General features: G+C 34.9%; 1 protein-coding gene across 1 annotated transcript in view; it reads right to left on the bottom strand.

Annotated features, from left to right (window-relative positions):
• The window catches only part of IRSp53 (Insulin receptor substrate 53 kDa), a 205,927-nt gene that overhangs the window by 69,031 nt on the left and 116,506 nt on the right, over nt 1-20,390 (bottom strand). The window contains exon 4 of the mRNA XM_043425960.1: nt 9,008-9,100. Coding sequence (XP_043281895.1) covers nt 9,008-9,100 — 93 coding nt within the window. The remainder of the gene's footprint in view (nt 1-9,007; nt 9,101-20,390) is intronic.

The raw sequence follows: 20,390 nt of genomic DNA, 5'->3' as shown, positions 1-20,390 counted from the left end.
TGGCTTTACGGTGATAATTTGAAAGAGAAGGTAAAGGATTTGAAAGAAATAGAAAAAGCCTGCTCAGATATCAAAGAAAAGGTTACTCCAAACACGGGATCAGGGAAACTTAAAATACCCACCTGCGAATTACCGGCAGGTGGGTCCTCAACAAAATCATCGTCATCTGAAATTCAAGAAGAATTACAAGAATTCACAGAACCCGCCCATCTGTCCGGACGACGAACCGATTTTCCTCGAGGAAATAAAAGTACTTAAACCTTCTGGTCGTCTCTGCAATTTCATCAGAAGATGGAACAAAATTACGTCTGATAATTTTATTCTCGGTTGTGTAAGAGGATATAAGATTCCTTTTACAACAACTCCTTATCAAAAAATTTCTCCTAAAGAAAAAATTTTCTCTTCTAAAGAATCGATCAAAATTCAGATAGCAATCGAGCAACTCCTGAATAAAGGTGCTCTAGAGGAATGTGAAGAGTGTGAAGACCAATTTGTTTCTTCTTTTTTTCTTGTTCCAAAAGCTGATGGCTCTTCACGTTTTATATTCAATCTTAAAAAGTTGAATGAATTTATTGATCCTCCACATTTCAAGTTGGAAGATATTCGTTCAGCAATAAATTTAATTTCTAGAGGAGACTTTCTTAGAACAATAGATCTCAAAGACGCATATTTCGTCGTCCCAATTCATGAATCGCATAGAAAATTTCTGAGACTCAGATTTAAAGGGAAAATTTATCAATTCACATGCTTACCCTTTGGTTTGTGCTCAAGTCCATATATTTTTACTAAAATATTAAAACCTGTTATTCATCAATTAAGACTTCAAGAAATTTTTCTTGTTTTTTATTTAGATTATTTCCTTATTATTAACAAATCAAAGAACACATGTGAGGCTAATTTGAGAAAAACAATCGATCTATTGGAACATTTGGGTTTCATAATAAATTATGACAAAAGTTGTCTTTCCGCAAAGCAAAAATGCACTTTTTTAGGATTTGTTATCAATACAGTTGAGTTTTCGTTGAATCTGACTGATAAAAAGAAGATTCGCATAACTAAACTTATACACAGTTTTCAAACTGGAAAATCGTATAAAATTAGACAATTCGCAGAATTCTTAGGGATTTTAACTTCAGCATGTCCGGCTGTTGAATATGGTTTCATACACTGCAAACGTCTGGAGAGGCAAAAATTTTTGGCTTTAAAATTTAACGGTGGTAATTACGATGAAAAAGTATGGCTCAATGCATTTCTAGCTGATGATTTTAATTGGTGGAAAATAAATGCCCAGATTGGTTGCAATCCGATCAGATCTTTCAAATTCTCACGCGAAATTTTTTCGGATTCCTCACTAACAGGCTGGGGTTGTTTTTGCAATAATAAAAGGGTCTTTGGTTTTTGGAATAAAGAGGAAAGGAAACACCACATAAATTATCTTGAATTATTGGCGGCCTTTTTTGCTTTGAAATGTTTTGCGACTGCTTTGTCAGACTGCGAAGTGTTACTTCGGTTAGATAATAATACTGCCATTTCTTATGTTAATAAAGCGGGTGGCGTACGTTTCCCACATCTTAGTGAATTATCAAGGAGAATTTGGGAATGGTGCGAAACGAGAAAAATTTGGTTAAGAGCTTCATACATTCCTTCTTCTGAAAATAAGAAGGCTGATAAGGCCTCTCGGAATGAAAATATAGATTCTGAATGGGAACTTCATCAATCACTATTTAATCAAATTGAAAAACGATTTGGAAAATTTTCAGTGGATCTTTTTGCATCACGGGTTAATTCAAAGTGCAAACAATTTTTCTCAAGGCATCGGGACCCTGAAGCTAGGGCGATAGATGCTTTTACTGTTCCGTGGAATAATTTATTATTTTATGCTTTTCCTCCTTTCGCACTCATTTTACGTGCATTAAGGAAAATTATTAATGATAAAGCGATTGGAGTTATGGTAGTACCTTTCTGGCCATCACAGCCTTGGTATCCTCTTTTTACTTCGCTTCTTGTCGAACCGATTATTACGTTTAAACCTAATTCTTCCATGTTATCATCTCCTTTCAGAAACGAAATACATCCTCTAGCATCCCACCACCTTTCATTGGTGGTCGGGAAATTGTCAGGTCGGCGTTTGTGAATAAAGGTCTTTCGGAAGAAGCTGTAAATGTGATGGTTAAATATATTACTAATTCTACACTGAAACAGTACGAATCCAACTTGAAAAAGTGGTGGGAATTCGCCTATTCAAATAATATAGATGTTTTTAATGCAAAAACATCCGAAATTATCGAATTTCTAACTTTTGTTTTTAAAAAAGGAGCGAGTTATACAACTTTGAATACTTCTCGTTTCGCGATTTCGTTAATTTCAATTAAGGATATCATCAAAGATTCATTAGTATCTCGTTTCTCGAAAGGGGTATTTAAACAAAATCCTTCAGAACCTAGATATTCTTCGACTTGGGATGTAACCCCGGTTCTAAATTTTATAGAAAAATTACATCCTTTATATGAATTAAAGTTGAAAGAGGCTACTGAAAAATTGGCGACTCTGCTTGCTCTCACAACAGCTCAAAGGCTTCAAACTTTAGCTCTCGTCAATATTGAAAATATTGTACAATCTGCGACAGGAATAATTATAAAAATTCCGGATCAGATTAAGACTTCGAAACCTGGAGTTTTTCAACCAGAATTGAAATTGCCGTTTTTTAAAGAAAGACCGAGCCTCTGCGTTGCTTCTACTATTATTGATTATATTAACATAACATCTCAGTTGAGAAAGAATACTAAAAGTTTGTTTATCTCAACCGTAAAACCCTTTGGAGCCGCTTCTTCGCAGACTATAAGTCATTGGATCAAAGCTTTATTAAAGAAAGCGGGAGTCGATACCAACCAGTTTTCAGCTTATAGTACACGCCATGCGGCAGTGTCGTTAGCTTTCAAACGGGGGGTGGATATATCCACTATTAGGCGGACCGCTGGTTGGTCACCCGGTTCTCAGACTTTCTTTAAATTTTATAATAGACCTATTCAAGCTGCCAATGACGAATTTGCGCAAGCAATATTAAGTTAATTCTCTTTTATAATATTGAAAATTGTTAATTGTTTTCGCATATTGAAAATTAAATAAAAAAAAAAAAAAACAGCGTTTGAATGATCACTTATACTCTAAAGATCTACAATTATTATCATCGAGAACGAGATACGAAATATAATCGACCGACCAAACGAGCCCGCCGAAGGCGGGCGAAGTTTGATCAGGATTATATGTAGTGTCTCGTTCGAAGATGATAGCTCCCTCCCTCCCTTAAGTTATTAGATTCCCGGCTATCATCTCAGATGCTGTGATAATTCAAAAATTGTTACACACAAAACAATATGAAGATAGGATCACCTCGATAGCAGTATGGAGACGGTTATTCGTGTTTCTTTTGTTAAAAAGTGGTGCTGCGCTTTAAATGTTGTGAAGTTTTCGGCATGACAGGCATGACTACAATTATTATCATCTTCGAACGAGATACTACATATAATCCTGATCAAACTTCGCCCGCCTTCGGCGGGATCGGTCGATTATTCTGTGAAACGGCACGTGTGTCAATCATTTCACTTTTTGGTTCCGACTGTAATGTATGAACTAAGAAACTCATTACTGAAGTGTTCAGCTGTTCATTTCTGAATAGATCTAAAATTGCTGTGTTCGAAACTAAATGTACATATATATCAAACTATTTTGAATTCTATTGGTTTTTAAGTACGCTGTCTTTTTTGCTTTTCTTTTTAAATTTTAACTTTATAATGTTAAAATGGAATAATGTAGATAAGGATTTCAAGTGCGTGAATATTAATATTCTCTGATTATAAAAAAAAATAAATCAGGATTGTTTCTAATGTGGGAAAGTAACATTTTGGGTTTTTTTTTATCATATTGGTTTGAACACGTGTTGTTCTAAATCGTAAATAAATACTTGGTCTCCAATTGATATCATAAATTTTGGTACTTCAATAATGATGCTTATACTTTTTTATTCATAAAGTTATTGGATCACTCGAATAACTCTAAATGGTATTTTGCTCCTGTGAAAATAATCCATTTTTCTGTATAAATTTCTAATTCGTTCCGTAGGAATTAATATTCTGAATCATCAATAAATACTTGGCCTTGAATTGATATAATAAATTTTGGTGCTACACGTAACTTACAATTTGATGAAAACTTTTTCAATTCATTCAGATGTTCTTCTGGCAGAATAGAATTGGGGTGTTTGTGTTTAAAATGTTTTCAAGTGAAGTCTTTGGGTGTTATAAGATTGTAATGCTTTTGAGTGACATATTTGATTTTTTTTACGGTTTAAATTAACCTTTCGTACGGTTCGAAATTTTTCTTTCACATTTTTTGTGGTATCATGCATCAATGCACTTGTCTTTTCCCCGAGAGAGGATTTTTATGATTTCTAAAGTGTTTAGAATATTAGTTCTTTTTGATATTTGTTAAATAATTTATCAAGACTTATACAGATTCAAGGACTTTTTCCGCGGACGGTCGTTTTTTTGGTTAATTTTACTAATTCTCTGCTAATCCCAGCTCTGAGTTGTCACGTTCACGAAGAATATTCTGCTTGTGACATTTTCCTAACTTCTGTTGTCAAAATTTTCTTTACATATTCGTCTTATGCCTATTAATATTATATTCAAGGACCTTTATTCCATGCGGGGGACAGTTTGTATCAGACATTTCGCAATATTTAGACTCTAAATGATTGAACATAGTATAAATATGATAATGATGGAATCTCTGTAAGCTCTCATATGAATTCGACACTTCTGAAAGGTAGAATTTTTCAATACATGTGCGGCAGCGTGACTTCAAATTTTTCCATTCATTCGCAGATGCGCTTTTACTTTGTAAATAAAAGTAAGTTTTTCATGAAGTATTTGGTTTCATGAAAGGGGCACTAGGCAAATATACCCGTATAATAATAACTTGAAATAGTTGTACTCCATAAAAAAAAGTAGACAAAAATATCCCATATATATAATAACCCCCGCAGAAACACCCAGTCCATAAATATCCATCATAAACCCATGATCATGTATTTCTATGATAGGAATCACACAGTGTATACTTAAACATAAGCATGGTGAAGTTGTGCAACGAGATAGTGGTTCTCAAATAAAAAAAATGTTTACATCTTTTTAAATTTTGAGGTTATGGGCTAAATTGGAAACGTTATCGCTCCGGTAAAGAGTCTCTGGCAGCAACTCGTCATATATATAAATGTACTTGTCTCAGAGTCGCTGCCGCAACTCTAGATACCACACAAATAAAATCAGCAACGGAACACTATCCATACATTGTTTAGCAAGAGTTTTCTAAAAGTCTGACACTCAACAGTAGGTTCAATATGTAGTGCTCCGATTCGTGATCTCGCATCAACTAACTGAGATACGATGTGATCCATAACAATTATGCACATAGTCCATGATCCATAATAATATACAAGTATACACCCCACAACAATATATCCCCAAACTTATAACACAGAATATTTCCACATGGGATATAATTACTAGGATATCATTATTAGGTTATTATTGAAATAGATAGTTAAGTCGGACCCTCGTGAAAAAAATACCTCAATATCTGTAGTGTGTCAAAATCTTTAGAACATTGATGGAAATTTCTATATCGTTGAATTGGGGTACTTTAATAGTTCTGAAAAGTAATACTGTAGCTTAATCTTTTCATTCTCCTTGACCATTACCATGATTCGGCGATCTAGAGTCGTGGTAGCGACTCGGAGGAAAGTTCATTATATGAAAGCGAGTTCGCTGCCAGAGACTCTTTACAGGAGCCATCGCGTTTCTAAGTAAGTGTTTTTCAAATTTCTTCCTTTAACAAGAAAAATAACTATATAAGTTTATAGGATTTTGCAATTTCACGTTTTTTTACAATTTTTTTTTGACATTTCACGAAATATCGTTAATAGAAGAAATATTTTTTTTTCTGTTAAAAGTGGACAATTTTTTTCCTGTATCCCACAAAATATGCGGAATGTAATGAACACTTTACCCAGGACTTTGACTCAAAACTAAATCATACTCGCTGCTTTAAGCAAAAAACTGTGCACTACTACTGTGTCTAATTAATGCTCTCAATAAAACTGCCCCCTTTAGTATTGATGATGAAAACCTCAATTACAACTTCGAAACAAAGCTGCTTTTTATAATGAGAATCACTACGATCAACCGTGCTAAGGTTGTTGAAGATACAAAATTTTCTGTTCACATTACTAATGATTTATGAAAATTATTTCTATCGTTTATCAAGAGTGACATAGCTACACTCTGTGAGCTCTATACGGCCGAGGCAAGCAGGGCAACGATACAGTTGTCGGAAATGGAGCGCATGAGCTTAGCCTCGATTGGAGTGACTGCAACATTACACTATAGCAGACCCGCATACAAACTCAAGTTATACGTTCTTGATAAACTATAATTGGCCATGACACAAGAAAAAAAACAAGCCGTGAGTAACGACTGCACTTTGTGCGCTTCATAATTCGTAAAATCCTCCAATTCTATGCGATTTTCAAGTATATTTGTGGAAGTCAATATTGAAACTGACGTATAGTGTGGTTGCTTTAACGGAGTGATCAAAGCCTCTCTTATTTCATGCTCCAATTGATAGAGAAGCTTTAGTGATTTAATGTCTTCAATTACTAAGCTTTAAAAATCGTTCCAAAACGTACTCAGGTAAAACGAAAATGATAGAAATGAAGATCTTGATAAATCAAAGAATTCCAACTTCAATTTCTTTTCAAGAATCAAAAGAAGAAAATCAATTTCACCTAAGGAGGTGGTAATATTTTCAATTTCCTAGCTATGAAATGAGCAACATATTTTCCCGAAATTTCACACAATTTATGGGGTATTCCATATCAAGTGGACCACCCCAAATTTTTACAATCTCAAAATGACTTTATAAATTTTTGCTATGGCGTTTGAAGGGTCAGAAACCTCCACAAATAATTTCAAATTTTTAACTGCTCAATTTTCCCCACAGTTTTTGTTTTTCCGTTTTTTTTTCGATTCTCTATGTATTAAAAACTCATAATTAGATTTTAAAAATGTAAAAAAATAAAATTTCGATTTTTGGGCATACTTTCTAATAAAACGACTTCCTTAACGGTCCACGTTGATTTTCGCGTAATTTTCGACGAAACTAAAAAATATTTTAAAATATATTTTTTTTTTCATTGAGAGAAACTCTTTTTAGATAGCTGACATTTTAAGAGGATTTGTAATTTTTTTCTATTGTTTTTGAAAAACCTATCTGAATCCAAATATTTTCTTCATTCAACCCCATAAAATATTAAGTATTTGATAAAAAAAATTATATAAAAAACAAAAATATGAAAATTAATTTTGCCACGATAAAACTAGTCTCAAAAATAGTTAAATTGATCAAAATTTCTTAAAGGATTTTGTGAAAAAAATTAAAAATGTCCCTCCCATTAAAATCGATATTTTTTTGCTTCACGTTCAAGAACAGTCAAGAAGATGGACATCATCTATGTTTTAATGCATTTTTTCTACAGTGCAATAAAAACCCAAGATTTAGAAAATAAAACTTATTTTGACCCTTGTTCTCAAAGTTCCAAGGGTTGAAAAAAAAATCAGAAAGTTTTTCCGCATAAACACACACAAAACAGTGTGCCATAACGTCAGTTTTTTTGTGGTTTGTAGTCAGGAAAAACAAAAACCTCTCAAAATGTTCAGCTTTCTAAAAAGGGTCCCTCTTGATGAGATTGGGGTGACCCATTTGATATGGAATACCCCTTATACAGAATGTATGAAAGTGACTTGGTTTCATTTTGATTTCTCCTCAATTTTCCAATTTTCAAATGTCAATTGATTTCCTAATTTGTTTGTTTTTTTTTTTATTTTTTTTAAATTTATTTTATGGCAGAATAATAAAGTATCTTTGCAGGTGTTCGTTATTATTCCCTCCTCATAAACACACTTTAGGCCAGTATAATTCCTCATTGGAAAAATTTGTCAAGCGGCTTTGAAACTTCAGTAGTATAGCATGCTAAAAAGTTAGTGCGGTATGTACGATATATTCTAAGCGAAAAGTTTTCGAACAAATAGTCAAGAAAACCAACGGTAAGTGAGTCAACTTTACCAACCAAGCATAATGTGCGCGCTATACGAGTTGTCAGGTTGTTTTTCATCTTACTTTATAATCTTGTTAACTTCGTACGACCTGCAAGTTGTCTGTTAGGGAGTCGACGCTCATGAGAGAAATTAGAAAAAATATTTAAAAAAGAGGCAAGGAGAGAGCTGGGAAGACGCAAAAGGAGAGGCAGAGCCGGTAGCTTTCGCAGAAGGGCTTAAGGACAGTTAAGCGAACGGCGATGCTAGAAACGTGCAAGGATTGCCTCGGCAGCACATGTCTGACCGGGTAATAGTTCAACCCAGCAGCATTAGAGAAACTTTCCATTTTCTTCAACCTGTATACACATTTAAACGAAACAAAACAACAGAATTGAAGAAAAGAAAGTAAAAAATGGGATGGATAACTGATATATGGACCGGCAAAGTTTCAAGTACGCATAAACTGTGCAAAATGTCTCATTTGAACTGTAACCATTATTTCTTATACCATCATACTCCACATATCCAACTCCATATATAAAGTGTAGAGTTGGATTTTTTTTTGGAGTATAAACATGTACTAGCTCTGTAGGCCCCGAACATTATTGTTGTTATATTGTGTGGGCTCAGAATGTAATATCAGAAATAAAATGGCGTTGAACCAACAAGAACGGATGATAGATCATATTTGGCGACATATTGGACTGTGGGATCTTACGGATCGGTCTGTAATATCTTTTTTGACTCACAGTGCCGACACCATATGTGTTCCAAGCAAGTGTTTAAGACAGAGAACGTTCGTTCGTCGACGGCAAATCACTGCCTCGGTTAAGCACTAATCAATTTTCACTTACCAACATCCTGAGAGCCACCCCAAGTCCCAAGCTGTGCCTGACGCGCCAGCCTGGACAGGGCATCCACGTATACTCGAGACGCCTCTGCAGCTTCTGGAAAAAATACGAAGAAAAAGACGCATATTAGCCCCCACTGACTTATTGGTTTGGATTTTATAATTTATTCTGTTTCAGATTAAATACGATAACAACTTCAGCTTAAACGGAAAACACTGTAATGTGATAATGCATGCTTATAAATAATTGAAAATCCAGATACACATATACAGCTATATTCTGCATGCTGTTTCAATAAGTAGATTCAATAAGATCTGATGTAAGACATCAGATCTTTTCAACTTACAAGAATATGCGTGACAGTTTTACGAAACCATCAACCGAAGGACGCGAATTATCATAATGACAATTTTACAGGGATTTTGACACACCACATCTGATATGTTTCTTTACAGACCCTTTATGAATTTATCAAGTATTTGGATCGACTTGTTTGGAAATTTTGAAAATTTTTACAAATCTGTAACTATAAATATACTATACTTCAATAGCAGATTCTAAGATAAAAGTTAACTTACGTCACGTTCAATTTCCACGAATGTTTTGAACTTGAAAGTAAATAATTTTGAAAAATGTGCATTTATTCGGCTAGCATATAGTACAGAAATGATCTCATTTTAATCTTCGAAAGTTTTTGTTAATTACACTCATTTATTAACATTTTCGTGTAAATAAGGTCGATTCCGTATTAAAAAGTGATAGAAAGTATGAAATTTAACATACTTTTCAACTATTCAGCTTTTTAAAAGCATCTCGGCGTCCACACCCTAGAGTTGAAAATTGGAAGTACATGCTTGTTTCTCTCATGCTCTTTCGTGTTGGAGCATCTCTCATGAATACGAGGGTCTCGCGAACCTCGGGCATGCTGTTTGTTTGGTCTTTCTCTAAATTCATCCATCTCCCTCCTTTGCCTGAATGAGCACAGGCCGTAAAGTTTTCACAGCGGAAGCGAATGCATCCGCATCGGGTATTCCACTCTAACCAGCGGTTGTTCCTTTCTTCTCGTAACCAAGGGTATGCTAGGCTAGCACGCTTCGAATGTTATATTCTATATAGCTTCCTCGAGGGGGTTAGTTTGTCTTGTTCGGGGGTGGTTTACCCTCGGAAGCTCACTGCGGGCAGGGGGTGCGAAGAACCATAGAACTCTCAACGCCAACGCATACGCGAACGCAAAACGAATACACAGATATTCGAGCTCTCCATTAAAACCTAGTATGCACAACGTTGCTCTAAAGAGAATCATTCCCCGTCGAACATTTTGAAAGGGGAACAGAGATTCGCGACGAAATCAATTTGATCAATTCTATTCGACGGTATTTCCAAATGGATTCTCGTCAAACGTCCGCTATTCAAGGTTGAACCGAAGGGGGAAAGAAATTGAGGTTTTCTTCACCGGGAAGGTAATAAAGACCACCCTCTCTCATCATCCTTTAGACTTCACACTTTGTCAACCCTCGGCAGCTGCAGCCACCACATACTAACGGACAGCTCCAGCTTATACGATCTCCAAAATGGGCGGATAGAAAAAAGTGCCCTCTTGTTTCTTTCATTATCACCCTCTTGAGAAAATTCGCCCACAGTCAAAATCGTTAAGGCTGTACATATATATAACAGTGAAGGAGAAAATAATGTCACATTATACGAATACTAGTGGAGCAACCTCGAATATATATACGAAATTCAGGTCAACACACGAAAACGGAAGAAGAATTCAATTGTTTTTGTATTGCTGTGAAAGAATCTTGGTGATATATCTTCCTGTCAACGTAGACGAAGCGCTGACATATTCTCGCTTTTATTACTCGATGACCGAATTCTTTCCGAAAAAGTGTTTTCTGAAATCGTTTGCTCTCCAGAGTGAAGCAGGGCAAGGTTTATACTCAAAAATATTTTCCACTATAAATCGTAAATACAAGGAGATGTTTCAACGCGATATTTATGTATCTGAAAATTAATTCTTAGTCAATTAGTAGCTCCGTTAATTTTTTCCGTAAAGAGGAATAGTCAGGAAAGAATTGAGACAAGAAAATTTGACCAAAATTTTATGAAAATTACAAACTCATGGAATATAAATCAAGATCAAATATTAATATGTTTGATTCAGTCACAGGAGCTTACGTCAACAACCTCTGGTATTTCACATTCACCATGTTTTTTGCTCGTGTTTTGGTTTATACTCATGAAACCATAACAAAATATAAATCTTCCCTGACATCAAGCAACATCATACCCTAAGAGCTCGTCTATTTCTGTGCGAAAGACTTTTGTTTCACTAGTCTCGTATTTTTTTTCTTTTTATTACTTCTTATTATTCAAACTTACATGTAAACTCAAGGAACAAGCGTTGACTTCGAGCAATTGAAACGAAAATAAAATTAATCCACGCTATTTATTCTATAGAATAATAATGAACTTCGCATCTCACTGTCTGTTCTTCTCTGAATAGCCTACGAGTGTACTAATGAGATTTATTCAGTATTCAACGACATCAATGATTGCCTATCTTAAAAAACGATTCATAATTACTTCGACAATGTTTTATATGGGATTAATCCGAAACGAGAATAATACGATTCGCTAGTACGATAATGCATTCCAGACTATTTTACGGATACCTGATGCTTTCAATTTTCAAAACAATACGCCGGAAAATCGAAATTATTTATAGAAAATTAAATTTCTAACCAGGCATAATTCAGTTGTGAGTGGTGCTTTAATGTTTTCTCGTTATGAAGAATACAAAAGTCAAACAAATTGATATTTCTCGAACCAAGGAACGCGATAGCAGCTCGATACCAAGCATTAAAAGAATGAGCCATCGCGAGCCCTACCGCGCCTTTTTTATGTACACGAACATACTAGTTTTATGACCTCATGGCGTTTTTGATCGTTCTGATGGACGAACTGTTCCAGCAAAAAATCTGAAAAAATAATCGCATTTTTTTCAATTTTCCTCGTCCTGTTGTCCCTTGTTGCAAGGAAATATATTCAGCTAATCGTTGGGTATGACGATTTAGCGATAGAATAATACTTATAGTTCATGGAAATTAATATCGATGGCAACTGTAGCTCCTAACTATTATAAATTTCTTTAAGGGATTTTCGTCATTAAAAATGTAGCGAAATCCTCATTTTAAATGATAAAAAATGCCCATCATCATTAAGCATTTCTTTGAGTTCATTTCAATTGTTCCAGTAAATGATAAAATAGGACTTAAAACCGGTAATCATATGTTATATCAATCAACTTGAATCGTCATTAGACTATATATTCAGTCTCCTCATTCCCAGTAGACTGAGAGTAAATGAAGCTAGAGCATCTTAGAGAGTATAAGGTAGGTGAATGCTGACAGCGGATGAATGGAGGGGTTGGTTCGGTTTTGTGAACTGTAATGGAAAAGTTCGAACTTGGACGCGGACGAATTGGCCTCTGTAGCAATCCCTCGAAGCGTATCTCTCCTTTCACAACCTCTCGTTCTTCCTCTCATTTTATCCCCTATTTTGCCTCGAATTCTGAGACGCCACCAAAGAGTAGCCTGCTCCTCATTCCTTTACTATTCCTATTTGATTCAGTAAATCGTGTCTCGAGTTGTACGCCCTTCCTGAATTCAATCTTTGCAGGAACTAAATAAAAAAAGGCAAAAAGTTTGAAAAAAAAAAAAACACAACGGAAAGCAGTCAATTAGAGTCACTGTTTGATAAAAGTTTGACAACGATACACAAACGATATTTTTTCGATCGTCGAATTCCCAAGTGTGAAACTCCCCATTTCGTCTTTCCTTTTCCTTTTTCCTTCATCGTGCGTATCATCCCAAACGTAATTTATCATGAACCAGGTGGAGGATACAGGAGGTGTAAGGAAGAGTTGTGTGTTAGCGAGTGGAGCGTTAAAAATTAAATTTTATCTCGTCGTTTCGCCGTCGCAGCTCTTTTATAAGCCGTATATATTTATGTATGTATATACGTACGTATAGATGTATATAAACGTTCCGTGGGAGTGTGCGACAGAGTATACGGTAATAAATAAATGCGGAAGTTGAACGAAGAGATGGTTTCGTTGGTGTGCTCTATGAAACAGAAGCAGAACGAGAAGGGAAGCCTCGGTAACTAAGGATAGACGATCGAGCAGGGGGTACAAAATCATAACGTTACTACATTCAGAGCTAGCATGTGCAAACCCGCTGTTACGTATAGGTTTCTACATAAATAAATAAATATATTCGTCCGTCTGTGCGGCTATTTGTTCCCATCCGATGTTTTCAGGCCTTTTAAGGGCTTCTGACCTCTGCGAATATATGGAGAGTGGTTGAGGAGCGGCAAGCGGAAAAGCACAGAGGGTTAATCTGCATATGGAGGATGAAAACGCGAAATGAAAACAGTTTATGTTCGCAACTCTACTCATATTTTATATAGAAATGGTCCTTGTAATAGGTTGAAAACTTTTTCGCAAATCCGGATCATAGACGCACTTTGAATCGATGAACTAAAAAAGTCTCAATAACATCGTCTTTTCTGTGCTTACGGAAAAACACGGTGATGAGTACTAGGTACTATTTGATACTGGTTAAATTCCTCTCAACCATCGAGACAAGCGTAGCGGTCAGTTATCCTCAGAAGCAGTAATAAAAAAGACAGCGAGAGAAGAAGAAGTGAGCGAAAAAAACGGATTTTGCATGAACTTAAAATTTTCTTCGTAATACTATGGACAATAAAGAGTGCAATTGGAGGGTTTGTTTTCTATCTGAGAAATGGATTAAAAAGTGCGAGATAGTCAGATTGTTTCACGTACGTATAATTGTATTCAAACTTCTTACATATTTTCATCATAGAACGTTTGCATTTATGTAATATAAAAACTGCATGTTGAATATTTTTTTTTTTCTAAAACATCGATAATCAGGAAATTACCATGCTATCAGATGTTTCGAAAGGAAGATATATTCGCCATGGAACAGTTGTTTATGAAAGCAAATATCCTGAATATAGTTGTCATACTAACTGTATAATACATATCCATATGTGTGTGTGGGGGAGGGGGGGGGGCGTTTAAAATAGTGAATTTTATACACAAGTGAATATTTTCGAATTTGTCTTGTGGCAAAAGTTACTGCGGCAAAAAAAAAACAGCAACCTGCAGGAGCATCTCAATTTTGGATATCATTTTCTTTTTAAGGGGGGTCCTGCTTTAAAAAGTCAAAAAAATCAATTGTTTTCGAGAATGTTTTTACAAACTTTTCGTAATAGCTTCAAGGATATTTCAAGAATACGAAAACATTTTTTTAATGTGAGAAATACTAATCTGTACATGGTTTATGCGCTAAGTCTGAGTGTCGAAGTTTGTCAACTGTGTACAATGTGAAGATCGTAATTATTGTCTGCAACAAAAATTCCAAATTGTTTTTCCATTTTCATTGATTTTCTTTCTACCCATCTAAACCTATAAAAACCCAAAAAAAATTGCGAAATTCTATATTTTTAGCGAGTTTGAAAAAAAACGCTTCTCTAAATGAAAAAAATTGCAACACTCTAACGTCCTGCAAATATAGAATTTCGCAATTTTTTCCTGTTTTTATAGATTTAGATGGATGAAAAATAAATGAAAATGGAAAAAGAATTAGGAATTTCTGTTGTAGACGATAATTACGATCTCCATATTGTAGGCAGCTGAGAAACTTCGACAATCAGATCTAACACATAAACCATGTACAAATTAGTGTTTCTCACATTAAAAAAATATTTTTGTACTCTTGAAATATCCTTGAAACTATACCGAAAAGTTCCCTATGATGAGTTATTTCCGTCGATCCAAAAACATTCCCGATAACAATCGATTTTTTTGACTTTCAAAAGCAGGACCCTCCCTTAAAACTATGTACTTTTTTGCTGCAAATATAGTGCGTGAATCTTGACTTGAAACCGGAGAGAGTCAACGGACTAGTATAGAAAATACTTTATTGAATGCATATGGGAAGTTTTATAGCACTTTTGTATTACCCAATGTTTAAATTTGAAACGGTTCGGTCCATACTGTCAATGCCAATTAAATAAAATGGAAGTTATGCATGCTGGTTAGTTAACGTGGCTACAATAGATTATTGGCATAATCTTGAACCATACCGAATTCAAAACCCATCTTCTGACTATATATGAACAATGTCGAATCTATATGAAAATAGTTTGTATCTTAGTTTCCCTAAAACTGATAGCTTAACCTTGTCAACCAAAATATCGCTGAAAGGATTGATCCGTTATAAAGGAGTGGTGATGTGACATTAGAAAGAAAAATGAATGGTTGGAAAGGAGATCATGTATGTATACGCGTACAATGAATGCGCATTAATGAAGAGCAGAATAAAAACTCTGGAACTGTGCGAAGAAAAGATGCAGCTTGTGAACCACAAATGAAATATGGCAAGAGGAAGAGAGAGAAAATAGTGAAAAAAGAGAGAACTGTAAACATTTCACTGAGACGGCTTTTGTATAAAACCCCTGACATAAAAGTGAAAAAAATGACTCAGCTCTATTTTTCCGTCTTTTAGTTATTACACGTATATGTACCATCATACCATACTGAATTCAAAAACCGTCTTCTGGCACACACGTGTAAAACATGACACGCTCTGTAAAAATTAAACGTCCGTTTCTCATCCGGTCACTTTTCTTTTCTTTTCTCTAGGACACGGGTTTTCATAGTTTCCTTCTTTTCATTTCGACCCTCATTCGCTCGACGTTTTGAGAGTTACGAGAAATGCTCCAAGGGTGAAGATGTTTTTTCTCATTTCTTGACCTATCACCAGTATAAAAGATAGTCTTGAATCCACACCCAATTCAAGGGACTGATTTTTTCATCGCTTGTGAAACTATGCTTCCATATCACGCGTTTGAATTATACTTCAAATTTCTTTATTTTCAAAATAAGTATTATTTTGATTACTATACATTTTGCAAAAAAAACGACTTTTTCCTGATTAAGTATTGGTAAGTTGTGACTCGAAGAAAATATTATCGAATTTTATAAAATATTTGATCGTCGTAGAATTTCGATTTTTTTTTTTTCGTTATATTTCTTCAAGGAGCCCGATCTTGTTTTCCATCCTTGAAAGAGATTTTTCTTTCTCAGCTCATCTCACGAGGATACATCGATCATATCGAGGTTGAAACTCAATCACGAGACGTCGGTTTTCTTTGCTCGATGGGGGAGGTGGAGTCAAGAAAGAGGAAGCGAGGTGAACAGGAGAGCAAAGACATGGTGAAAAAAGAAAATGTAAATCGACGAGGAAACTCGAAGATACGAATATAGAGTAGCATCTGCTTGCGAGTGTTGCGGTTGAATCAAACTTGTGTTGAAACGCGTGGCGAGGCGAAGCAAGAGACGAGAGACAAGAGAGAGGAGAGATAGAAAGTTGGTTGGGAATCCAGAAAGGAGTTGTGCTTTCGGTGCTTGCAAGGATCCGACCGGCTGGAAATGCTGAGCAAGACCAAATTGCCCTTCCCTCCCTCTTCTTGTTTGCGGCTGATCTGCGGGGCTTCACTCATTCTCTATTGCATCTACATATATATACTTATAGGGCACTCCACGGCTAATCAACTACGTGTGAATATCACATTTTTAAAATTAGTTTGGATTTTTTAAATAATTTTCTGTGCATTGAAAGGACTTTATTGAGATTTTTCAAATTTTTTTCATTAATGTCCAATAAGAAATATTTTTTTTTAATCGATGATTTTTTTTCAACTCCCTATTTTTCAAATAATATTTAAAAAATATCCTGACGACATGTTAACTTCAAAAATATATAAATTATTCCATGTCAAACCAGCGGACCTTTTGCCTGACTCCTGCCAATTTGATTAATTTTTTTTTTTCATGAATACTATGAGTCTAAAACACACCCAGAAATTTTTTCAGATTTTTCTGGACAACCTTTATTGGGGGAAAAAAAAATTTGAAAAAACGCTTCTTTTTAAAAATCTGAAAAAATTCCCGAAAATCCGTGGTTATACATTTTGAACTATTGCCCAATAAAGTGGAAGTACGTTTTTTTCAGTGTGTTTATGCGCTATTAGCGCTAAAAAAATTCGGGAAAAAATCAAAACTGCTCATTCCCGCCCGATAGTTGAATATTTTGGTACCCAAATCTAATTTCTTTTACAATTTACAATAATTCAAATAAAAATTATACGCCAAATTCGGTATGGGCCAATTTCGAAATTCATTACGATCAATTCCGAATATTCGTAGATACTAGCTGCTCAAAATCCATCATTTTCATTTGATTATTCGTAAATGGTGAAGGAAACTCGTTTGGGGTAAAAAAATAACTATCGGTCCGAAGTGAATGGTTCTCAATATTTTCCGAATTTTTTTGACGTTAGTAGCCCATAAACATACAGAAAAAATCGTACTTACACTTTGGGCTCAAAATGGTTTGCATACAATCATAGATTTTTGGGAATTTTTTCAGATTTTCAAAAAGGGGCTTATTTCGGATTTTTTTTTTCAATAAGGGCTGTGCAGAAAAATCTGAAAAAAAATTCTAGGAGTCTTTTAGACCCATAGTAATCAGGTAAAAATAAATTAACAAAATTGGTGGGGGTCAGGGAAATAGTCCGCATGAAGTATGTTGCGAAACATAATATGACGACATTGCCTGCTGTTCTATTGATAGATTCAATGCGATACAATAGCTTTTTTTTTATTATGCCAATTATTTTATAAACATACGTAAGAGGATGATGCAAAAAAAAACGGATATTTTTTGTCTCAGAGCTCCAACGGAAATCGTTAGTACATCAAAAAAAGTAATTTTCCCAAAATTTCAAATTAATAAAATATTTTTTGCGTAGTGCTTCTGCCACTTTTCAATGTTTTCACTTTTCATGTTTTTCGCGATTTTCGAGAAAAAAAAATTGAAATTTGCAAATTGCTTCCTCAAGATCGTCAAGATGCACAGTGTTCAAAGCTTACTTTATGAGGTGCTATATTTTTCATTTTGACTTTCTCATAGAGGAAGCTTTAAGCATTGTTCTAAAAGCTTAGGAAAGCAATTTGTTCAAATTATAGTGAAATTTTTCGAAAAACTCATATTTTCGTAAAATTCCGAAAATCATAGAATTTAAACCGCTCAACCGATATTTCCCAAATTCAATACCAACCTTCCCATTATGATAACCTATTTATAAAAAAAAAAAAAAATTAGTAATAAATCTAAAAATTTCCAGAAGTTAAAGCGACGACACCCTTTTTTTAGAAATTTCAAAATGTCGTAGGATTCATATTTTTTTACAAATTCTGACAAAATTATCAGAGAATGAAAAGTTTGTATAGATTAGCATCTGTGCGGTAGCCCTGTATCTCAAATCGTTTTCGAGTTATAAGCGTTTGAATTTTGCAGTGGTGCCACACACACACACACACACACACACACACACACACACACACACGCGCGCGCGCGCGCGCGCGCACATCTGGACATCTTTTCTAGATATGATTTTTTGATGTTTTTGGATATTTTGAGCACATTGACATTGAAAACTGAAAAAAACAAATTTTTATCGTCACATAGCTTTATTTATGAGGAAGCAACAGGAAAATCTCGAAAAGTGGTTTGTTTGAAAATTTATTGAAAATTTTTGAAAATTTTTGGAATAGTATATTACGACCCTAGGCCCGAAAATTGGATTTCCTGGCATCCAACATTTAGGCCGTGGGTTGTATACTATTTTTCTTGATCCCGTAGCCGAAAGTACGTTCAATAATTACTAGCAATCATGGGGGGGGGGCGCATTAAAAACATAAACAAGAAGTAAAAAAACACACACACAATGATACAACAATATTATTAGTACAAATAAATAATTCGTTGATAAATGTCTGATCTAAAGTCCCATGATAGTTAACAATTTCTATATATGAATATATTTCCCGCTATACTTGACAATTTATATGAATATGTGCTTTCCTATGAACCTGGAATCTGGAAATACAACATTATTCCGGATGACTATATTCATTTTATTAGTCCGATTACATTATTTTCTGTTTTCGCATCTGGACGAACAAATGTATGTTATTCGTCCGGGTTCATGGCAGTATAGCGCATAACATGAATGATGAAAGCTACGCTACATGATTTTGTTTATTCGTTGCCAAGCATCATTATTTCCTTCGAGCGGGCGCGTATTGGGATCCAACATAAAGAGACATGACATCTGGTGGCCGAGGGTGGAAACAGAAAAAGGAGGCACGAGAGTAGACAGTTGATACGTGTTCTTCTGTAAATTCTTATCAATTGCAAGAAAATTTGTATGAAACTGTAAAAATTCACCCGGCAAATTATTCTTCACGCGTACCACCGGGAAAAAAAAATTTCCCACGTATTGTATAAGAGGTTTATAAACACGTTACTGATTTCGTCACTTGATTCATTTTCATAGTTTAAATCGCATTTAATTATGTAATGAGCCGCTAACACCCGTTCGCCTTTAACAACATTACGTTGGGCAGGATTTGTACCTGCCCAAACACAAATATTTTCTAAGCTTAGGAACATTTTGACAGAAAATGAATGTGACACATGAAAGATATTCATATGTCACTGGTACTTTTCTGCGCCATTTTGAATAGGTCCCGCCTACATGTTGGATCCCAATAGCGTAGCTTTCATCATGTTATGCGCTATACTGCCATGAACCTGGACGAATAACATACATTTGTTCGTCCAGATGCGAAAACAGAAAATAATGTAACCGGACTAATAAAATGAATATGGTCGTCCGGAATAATGTTGTATTTCCAGATTCCAGGTTCATAGGAAAGCATATATTCATATAAATTGTCAAGTATAGCGGGAAATATTCACATAGAAATTGTTAACTATCATGGGACGTAAAATCAGACATTTATCAGCGAATTATTTATTTGTACTAATAATATTGTTGTATTATTGTGTGATATTGTTGTGTGTGTTTTTTTTACTTTTTGTTTATGTTTTGAATGCCCGCCCCGACCAGTGAAACCTCGGCTTTGCTAGTCCGCAGTATAGACCGCAGTATCGGCCTTTTTTAAAAATATTTCTTTGTATTGAGTGCGAAACCAAAAAAAAATTATCATCAGATTTCATTTTCACTCGCATTTTAGTACGAAAGCCCACGACCAACACTTTCGTCCCATAGCAACACGGCCGGAAACTGCATCAAATCGATAGACACGATTATCTTAAACTCGAAAATACCTATATCAGAAATTTTTCTCACAGCGTTTGACCTGACCGCAGTCATACGAAAGTTAAAAAAAAATGATCCTGATTGCTATTATGCACGTCGG

The sequence above is a fragment of the Venturia canescens genome, chromosome 8 (assembly GCF_019457755.1).
Source record: "Venturia canescens isolate UGA chromosome 8, ASM1945775v1, whole genome shotgun sequence".
Taxonomy (NCBI): Eukaryota; Metazoa; Arthropoda; class Insecta; order Hymenoptera; family Ichneumonidae; genus Venturia; species Venturia canescens.
The sequence above is the reverse complement of the archived record's forward strand: the minus strand, read 5'-3'. Positions and strand labels throughout refer to the sequence as shown.